At 41.9% G+C, this 9722-nt stretch overlaps 1 protein-coding gene across 1 annotated transcript in view; it reads left to right on the top strand.

Moving 5' to 3' along the window:
• The window catches only part of LOC139171800 (uncharacterized), a 124489-nt gene that overhangs the window by 54129 nt on the left and 60638 nt on the right, over positions 1-9722 (top strand). The window contains exons 22-26 of the mRNA XM_070760233.1: positions 301-481; positions 3027-3182; positions 6279-6412; positions 7397-7555; positions 8694-8874. Of these exons, the coding sequence (XP_070616334.1) occupies positions 301-481; positions 3027-3182; positions 6279-6412; positions 7397-7555; positions 8694-8874 (811 nt within the window). The remainder of the gene's footprint in view (positions 1-300; positions 482-3026; positions 3183-6278; positions 6413-7396; positions 7556-8693; positions 8875-9722) is intronic.

The raw sequence follows: 9722 nt of genomic DNA, 5'->3' as shown, positions 1-9722 counted from the left end.
ATGGGTCTGACATAAGTTTTGTAGGCTCTAGTCAGTAGTGTGAGATTGCCAGAGCAGAAGCTACGTAGGATCAGGTTAACAACTCTGGAAGCCTTTTTGGCGATATAGTTGCAGTGGGCGTTAGCACTTAGGTCATTTGATATTAGTATTCCAAGGTCTTTTACTGAATGTGGGTTGGCTGTGAGGGTTTGTTTATTCAGTTCATATATGAGGTTTGAGAAAATTGAGAAAATGCCTTGTGGGTCTCCAACCAGGTATTGTAATCCACCAAAATCAATGAGACACATCTAATTTCTGCAGGGCAGGGCCGATTTGCAATCGGTGGCTGGAGAGCAGAGATATGCAATCCTTCTGGAAGCCAAGTTGCTAAGGCATGGAAGCCCTGTGGTCCTTACAGGAAACCTCACGAGATTGGCCAGCCACAAGTTGGCATTTTCAGTATCCTTGATTAATCTGCTGAAGGATGCTGCATCCTTTACAGGTAAGGACGCCCCAGGCTCAGAGACAACCTGGGTAAAACTGGAGACAGACGTAAAGACCAGACAGACCAGATAACCTGCGGGACACACACAATATTTTAATAATATTGGAGGACCCAGATTGTGGGGGCAATAGGTTGGCTCTGTTAAAAAGTGCTATTGCTAACTTGTTGTAAGCCGTCTTCAGTCTAAGGAGAAGGGCGGCATAAAAATTGAATGAATGAATGAATGAATGAATGAATGAATGAATGAATGAGCGAGCGAGCGAGCGAGCGAGCGAACGAACAAACAAACAAACAAACAAACAAACTAATAAACTGATAAACTGATAAACTGATAAACTGATAAACTGATAAACTGATAAACTGATAAACTGATAAACTGATAAACTGATAAACTGATAAACTGATAAACTGATAAACTGATAAACTGATAAATTGATAAATTAATAAATTAATAAATTAATAAATTAATAAATTAATAAATTAATAAATTAATAAATTAATAAATTAATAAATTAATAAATTAATAAATTAATAAATTAATAAATTAATAAATTAATAAATTAATAAATTAATAAAAATAACAGAGTTAGAAGGGACCTTGGAAGTCTTCTAGTCCAGCCCCCTGCTTACGTCAGACAATCCCCTACAGCACTTCAGACAAATCGCTATTCAACATCTTCTTAAAAACTTCCAGTGTTGGCGCATTCACAACTTCTGGAGGCAAGTTGTTCCACTGGTTAATTTTTCTACCTGTCAGGAAATTTCTCCTTCTTTAGTTTCCACCCATTGCTTACGTACGACCACCATTGAGCAAGACAGTTATTAAGTGAGTTTAGCTCCATTTAACAACCTTTTGTTCTTAAGAACAACCTTAAGAACAACCCCTGTTCTTAAGTACATGGCTGCAGATGTTAAGTTAGTAACATCGACTACTGTAACGCTCTCTACATGGGGCTACCTTTGAAAAGTGTTCGGAAACTTCAGATCGTGCAGAATGCAGCTGCGAGAGCTATCATGGGCTTTCATAAATATGCCCATGTCACACCAACACTCCACAGTCTGCATTGGTTGCTGATAGGTTTCCGGTCACAATTCAAAGTGTTGGTTATGACCTATAAAGCCCTTCATGGCATCGGACCAGAATATCTCCGGGACCATCTTCTGCCGCACGAATCCCAGCGACCGGTTAGGTCCCACAGAGTTGGCCTTCTCCGGGTCCCATTGACTAAACAATGTCGTTTGGCGGGTGCCAGGGAAGAGCCTTCTCTGTGGCGGCCCTGACCCTCTGGAACCAACTCCCCCCAGATATCAGGGTTGCCCCCACCCTCCTAGCCTTTCGTAAGCTCCTTAAAACCCACTTCTGTCATCAGGCATGGGGGAAATGAAATATTCCCTTCCCCCTAGGCTTATAAAATTTATGCATGGTATGTTTGTTTGTATGATTGGTCTCTTAAATTGGGGTTTTTAAAATTACTTTTTATATTAGATATGTTTTATTTGTCTTTTTTAGTGCTGCTAGCCGCCCCGAGTCTGTGGAGAGGGGCGGCATACAAATCTAACAAACAAATAAAATAAAATAAAATAAAACAAAACAAAACAAAACAAAACAAAACAAAACAAAACAAAACAAAATAAAATAAAATAAAATAAAATAAAATACAGTGATCCCTCGATTTTCGCGATCTCGATCTTCGCGAAACGCTATAGTATCGCGATTTTTCAAAAAATATTAATTAAAAAATACTCCATGGTTTTTTTGCTATACTGCGGTTTTTCCCACCCGATGACGTCACTCTCTTCCTTTCTCATCTTTCTTTCTCTCTCTCTTTCTCTATCTTGCTTCTTCCTCTCTCACACTCTGTTCCTCCCTCTCTCATCTCTTTCTTTCCTTCTCTCTCTTTCTCTATCTCTCCCCCTCTTGCTCTCAAGCGGCGGGCGGCGGGCGGGCGGGCGAGCGGCAAGCGGGCAGCAGCGAGGAGCCGAAGATCGGGGTTTCCCCTTTGCGTGGGCGGCGGGGAAGACCCAGGGAAGGTTTCTTCGGCCGCCCAGCAGCTGATCTGCTCGGCAGCGGGGCAGCAGCGAGGAGCCGAAGATCGGGGTTTCCCCTTTGCGTGGGCGGCGGGGAAACCCCGATCTTCGGCTCCTCGCTGCTGCCGCGCTGCCGAGCAGATCAGCTGCTGGGCGGCCAAAGAAACCTTCCCTGGGTCTTTCCCACCGCCCACGCAAACTCCACCATCTGCGCATGCGCGGCCATGGAAAAAGGGCACGCATGCGCAGATGGTGTTTTTACTTCCGCACCACTATATCGCGAAAAATAGATTATCGCGAGGGGTCTTGGAACGTAACCCTCGCGATACTCGAGGGATCACTGTAAAATATAAAATAAAATGTAACACAATCATTAAGGGTACCTGTGGCTCTCCTCCACTGAGTTTGCTTGTCAGGTGGTCGCAAAAGGGGATCATATTTCTGATTTTGATTGCCTTTGCATGGAGGACTTCATGCATTTCTGATTTTGATTGCCTTTGTGTTTGTCTCTTAGTCTGTTTCGAGAAGAAGGCAAATCATGCGCTAAGGCACTATTCCCTGAAAGGAGACACCCACATTCCCAGCGTTTTTGGATCCCACATCATTTTACTTCTGCAAAAACGAGGACAAGTCTGGTCCAACATCCTGAGAATGAAATACGGATTGTTTGGTACTGTACTGGTGTTTAATATCCATATAAATTCCCTTCCCATCTCTATCGGTGGCATTTTAAAACACACACACACACACATTCTGGAGAGTAGATTTGATTAATGACTATGAAGTTCCCTTAATGATCCTGTAATTTGATTCACGACTGCAGCGATTCATTAACAACAGCATTAAATGGTTGTGCAGCTGAGTCAGGTCGGGTGGTTGGCCTGGTTAATGCCTTTTCTCAAGAAAAATGGAAAATCTATATCAATGCTTAAAAGGATTTATGGAAAAGCATACGTGAATTCTATCGTACATGCCCAGTGCCCACACCTATAACCCAATGCCTGGGGAGGGCAAAAACAGCTTCTACCACCTTGCAGAAGCCCTCTGGAAGCTGGAATCAGCCTGTTTCCCAACTTCTGGTGAGCCCAGTAGCTCGTGTTTTACCCTCTCCAGGCTCTAAAGGCTTCCCTGGAGCTGGGTAAGGGTAAAATGCCCTCCCCCATCCCCCTGGAGGCTCCGTGGAAGCCCAAAACACCCTTCCGGAGCCTCTGAGCAAGCCAAAAATCAGTTGGCCGGCACACACATGCATGTTGCAACTAAGCTAGGGCAATGGCTCGCGTGCCAGCAGATGTTTTTTAATTTATTATTTATTTATTTATTTATTTGTTTGTTTGTTTGTTTGTTTGTTTGTTTGTGCAATACATAATGTTTGTATTTAGTGCAATACATAATGAGGGTTTTAGTGGGTGTATATATTTTACTATGTGTATTCTATGTGAATTCCATATTTACAGCAGCACGAAGCTTAAAACTTCAGCCTGATGATGGTGAATGTGATTTCACCGAAACGTCGCATAGACACTCAAAATATTACACGGGGCAAAACCCGAACTCAGAACAATCTACATACATATACCCGTGAAAATCTACGAAAACAAATATATATATGTATGTATGTATGTATGTATGTATGTATCTTCAGGCTGGTGTTTCTGTCCTTGTTCTAAGGCGAACAAGGACAGAAACACCAGCCTGAAGATGATGAGTGGGACCTCATCGAAACGTCGGCAGAAATTTCCAAATCCTACACGGGAAGAAACCCGAATATATACCAAGACCGTCAGATTTGGAAATTTCTGGCGACGTTTCGATGAGGTCCCACTCATCATCTTCAGGCTGGTGTTTCTGTCCTTGTTCGCCTTAGAACAAGGACAGAAACACCAGCCTGAAGATGATGAGTGGGACCTCATCGAAACGTCACCAGAAATTTCCAAATCCTACACGGGAAGAAACCCGAATATACCAAGACCGTCATACCTGTACCCGTGAAAATCTACGAAAACATATATATATATATATATATATAATTTTCAAATTCAGCTTAAACATGTGACATATATATATATATATATATACACACACACATAGTAAAATACATGATGAAGGTTATAGAGGAGATACTCATAGTAAAATATATCTAAGAAAGAATAGAAAAGAAGATATAGTAATAGAACATATCAATGAAAGAATAGAAGAAGAGATATAGGAATAGAAGAAAGGTATAGGAGATATAGGAGAGCAATAGGACAGGGGACGGAAGGCACTCTATTACACTTGTACTCACCCCTTACTGACCTCTTAGGAATCTGGATAGGTCAACCGTAGATAATCTAAGGGTAAAGTGTTGGGGGTTTGGGGATGACAATACAGAGTCCGGTAATGAGTTCCATGCTTCGACAACTCGGTTACTGAAGTCATATTTTTTGCAGTCAGGTTTGGAGCGGTTAATATTAAGTTTAAATGTGTTGTGTGCTCTTGTGTGTTTTGTGGTTGAAGCTGAAGTAGTCGCTGACAGGCAGGACGTTGCAGCATATAATCTTGTGGGCAATACTTAGATCTTGTTTAAGGCATCTTAGTTCTAAGCTTTCTAGGTCCAGGATTGAAAGTCTAGTCTCGTAGGGAATTCTGTTTCGAGTGGAGGAGTGAAGGGCTCTTCTGGTAAAGTATCTTTGGACATTTTCAAGGGTGTTGATGTCTGAGGTGCGATTTGGTATCCAAATGGATGAGCTGTATTCGAGGATGGGTCTGGCAAACGTTTTGTAAGCTTGGTAAGTAGTGTGAGAGTGCCAGAGCAGAAGTTATGTAGGATTAGGTTTACAACTCTTAAAGCCTTCTTGGCTATGTTGTTGCAGTGGGCTTTGGCACTTAAATCTTTTGTTGTTAGTATACCGAGGTCTTTAACCGAGTGGGGATTATCTATGATAATTTGATTATTCAGTTCGTATTTGGAGTTCAGATTCTTTTCCCCAATGTGTAGGACAGAGCATTTGCTAGTTGAGATTTGGAGTTGCCATGTGTTGGACCACTCAGAAACAGAGTTCAGGTCTTTTTGGAGAGTAGTGGTATTGAAGAGTTTTACATCATCGGCGAAGAGGACACAGTTGCTTATGATGTAATCGCAAAGGTCATTGATATAGAGAATGAAGAGCGTTGGTCCCAGTACACTACCTTGGGGAACACCGCTTTTAACTGGGACGGGGGTGGATATGGTGCTTCCTATTTTGACCACTTGTTGTCTTTTTGACAGGAATACTGTAATCCAGCTGTGGAGGGATCCTGAGATGCCATAAGATTTGAGTTTTAGGAGTAGTTTGTCGTGGACCACTGAATCAAAGGCTTTGCAGAAGTCGATATAAATTGCATCTATAGATTTCCCTTGATCTAGATGAGTTGTCCATATATTTTTGCAGTGGAGGAGCTGCAGGTTGCAGGATAGTTTTTTTCTGAAACCAAATTGTTTGTTAGAGAGCAAATTATTAGTTTCTAGATGGAGAGTAATTGATTGGTTTATAATTGATTCCATGACTTTGCATGATATGGCTCCGTGTGCCACCTGTGGCACCCATGCCATAGGTTCGCCATCACTGATCTATGCCATAGGTTCGCCATCACTGCAACATTTCATGATCATTAGAGATGTTGGGTACTGGTCTAAACCTTGGGGAAAACGCCGGATTAGGAAAGACAAAAGGCTGTCAAAATATATTATTCCAGTGTGTAATGTAAAATATGTGTCTATTCCTACATGCATGGTTCACCGGAGAAGGAGATGCCAAGAAACTTCAGCACGAATGCAACGTGGCTCAGAAGTTAAAGCAGGAGAACGGCTGGCCAGATGTTTACAGATTGGATCTAGAGCACAAATGTCACTGTACTCAGAGTCTAGCTTACAATCACAAGGTAAAGAGATGCATTCGTTCCAAACAGGGGCAAAACACAGTAAGACAGTGGTTCTCAACCTGGGGGTCGGGACCCCCTTTGGGGGTCAAACGATCGTTTCACAGGGGTCGCCTAAGACCACGGGAAAAGACAAACTTCCCACGGTGTCAGGAACTAAAGCTTCTATTTTAGCGTCTGTTCTGCCGGGCTCTCTGGTAGGAGCCTCCTGAAAATTCAAGGGTACAAATTTCAGACACACACACGTTTGAAAATTCAAAACAATGTTCTTTATCCCAAAATTCAAAATAAACTAAGCCCTCTTTTTTGTATTGCAAAGAGCACTCGTCCCAAAACAACTGGGTAGTCTGTACAATTTCCCTTAAGCAGTCATTAAGTACTTAGCTAGCAGCTGGGAAGAAACTTCACACCCCTTCTTCTTCCAACGAAGTGAGACACACACACACACACGTTGCTCTGCTTTGGTTTCAAAGGCGTGAAAAATCAACAAAGTCCAGCAACGCAAGATTCCTGACGAACTCCGATCAGATATTCTTCCACAACAGCCAAACCCACATGTTGCTATTTATAGCAGCAGCCCTAATTACTGGAGCTCCACCCAAACACAGGTGGCCTCCCTTATTTCCTGTAATATGTTGTTACTTGGTCTCTTCTACGCATAATTCTGCGCTTGCGTGGGTCCAAAACGTCTTCATCTGAATCAATGGAAGATAAGGGAGATTGACTGCCTGGGCTGTGTGCCAAGCCCCCCTCTGCCGAGTCACTCCCACCTTCTTCTTCGTCCGAGGAAACTAAACTCTGAACTGATTCTGTCGTGAATAACACAGGCCTGTGACATGTTGAATTTTCCCCTGCATCCACCTCCCCATTCCCTGGGGCAGGAGCTGGGCCAGAGCCAACCACAACAAATAATAAATTAGATTTGTATGCCGCCCCTCTCCAAAAACTCCGAAGATGCTAAATGCTCAACCTGTAACCTTTCTCCAGGTCCATTTGCACCATGAAGACACTGCAACCCAGCTGCAGTCCCGCTTGGAGGCTAACTATGGAAAACACTGGGACGAAACCAACAATATGAAGAAGGTGATCATCAGCCAGATGTTCAAAAATCATTCACAGACCACTTTGAGGGGCTACTTCATGGAGGTAGGCATAGTCGGATTGAATGTGACACATTTTTGGATGGGTTTGGTGTTGGAAGGCGAGTATGAGAGTTAGACTGGGATCTCCACTTACCGTATTTTTTGGAATATAAGACGCACTGGAGTATAAGACAGAGCTTAGTTTTTGCGGAGGGAAATAGGGGAAAAATCTGCCTACCAAGTATTTATCTGGCTAGCATCCTTAGCCTGGTCATCTTCAGCACATTATTTTATCCTCTGGTTAGGGCTGGGGGAAAAAAAACCCTTCTTTGGAGAGAGTAACAATGAAAAAGTCAAGGGCTATCGGTGTTTCGTTTATCTTTATTTTTATTTATTCATTCATTTGTCCAATACACAATACATATGGAAGAGAGTAGACATGAAGTAATATATATAAAGATAATATGTAAAAATAGAGGAGGAGAAGATATATGAAAGGAAGAAAATATATATGATATATGAGATAAAGGAAAGACAATTGGACAGGGGACGAAAGGCACACTGGTGCACTTATGTACACCCTTTACTGACCTCTTAGGAACCTGGAGAGGTCAATCGTGGAGAGTCTAAGGGAGAAATGTTGGGGGTTAGGGGTTGACACTATTGAGTCCGGTAATGAGTTCCACGCTTCGACAACTCGATTGTTAAAGTCATATTTTTTACAGTGAAGTTTGGAGCGGTTAATATTAAATTTGAATCTGTTGCGTGCTCTTGTGTTGTTGTGGTTGAAGCTGAAGTAGTCATTGACCGGTAGGACGTTGCAGCATATGATCTTGTGGGCAATACTTAAATCGTGTTTTAGGCGCCGTAGTTCTAAGCTTTCTAGGCCCAGGATTGTTAGTCTATTTTCGTAGGGCATTCTGTTTCGAGTGGAGGAGTGAAGGGCTCTTCTGGTGAAGTATCTTTGGACATTTTCAAGGGTGTTGATGTCCGAGATGTGGTATGGGTTCCAGACAGATGAGCTGTATTCAAGGATGGGTCTGGCAAAAGTTTTGTAGGCTCTTGTGAGTAGTGTGAGATTGCCGGGGCAGAAGCTACGTAGGATCAGGTTAACAACTCTAGAAGCCTTTTTTCCTTGCATTTTCTTTGCATCCAATATTTTCTTTTCCTATAACATGGGCACAACCCATTTTTGCTTCTAGTTCGTGATCCAAGTGCCTGAAAAGAATCTGGATTACAGGACTCAGCTGCAGCATTCCAGTTCTTTCCACCCGTCTCAAGAAAGCAGCACCAGTTTCAAAGTGCATTATAACAACCGCATCCTTTTTATAGCCGACCTGCAGTGGAAAAATGTCTCTGGCCGTTTGCAGAAGAAGTGGGAAGGTAAGATTTCATCTCACGCAGGGCCTGAAAGTCTCATCCCAATGGTGATGATATTTTCCTTGGGGGGGGGGGGAATAATAAAGGACCAGCCTCAGAGATTGGTCAAGGGGGAAAAAAATCCCCTCTTAATTGTTTATATTTATGTAGTTTTGCTTTACAAATATACATTAGAAAATCAAACCAAGAAAAACGTTATAAAAACACATATTTGAGATGGGCAGCTATAGAAATTGAATAAAATAAATAAATAAATAGATGAAAGGAGGGAGGGAGGGAGAGAGATGATGGATGGGTGGATGGATGGATGGATGGATGGATGGATACAAAGATAGATGATAGGTAGGCAGGTAGGTAGAAGATAGATAGATAGATAGATAGATAGATAGATAGATAGATAGATAGATATAGGTAAGTAGGTAGGTAGGTAGGTAGGTAGGTAGGTAGGTAGATAGATAGATAGATAGATAGATAGATAGAATGGATAGATACAGAGAGAAAGATATATATATAGGTTGGATGGATGGATAAATACAGAGAGAGAGAAAGATGATAATGATACAGAGAGAGAGATGGGTGATAGATAGATAAATAGATAGATAGACAGACAGAAAGAAAGAAAGAAAGAAAGAAAGAAAGAAAGAAAGACAGACAGACAGACAGACAGACAGATAGATAGGATGGATGGATAAATACAGAGAGAGTGATTGGATGCATGGATCGATCGATCGATGGATGATAGATAGACAGATAGACAAACCAACTAAAAAATCTAAAAGAGTTAATGCACATTTATTTTAAAAAGACCCTTCAAACTTCTTATTTTCATTGAAATATGAAAAACTTTCATG

Source organism: Erythrolamprus reginae, chromosome 9 (genome assembly GCF_031021105.1).
Source record: "Erythrolamprus reginae isolate rEryReg1 chromosome 9, rEryReg1.hap1, whole genome shotgun sequence".
In the NCBI taxonomy this organism is placed as follows: domain Eukaryota; kingdom Metazoa; phylum Chordata; class Lepidosauria; order Squamata; family Dipsadidae; genus Erythrolamprus; species Erythrolamprus reginae.
The sequence above is the reverse complement of the archived record's forward strand: the minus strand, read 5'-3'. Positions and strand labels throughout refer to the sequence as shown.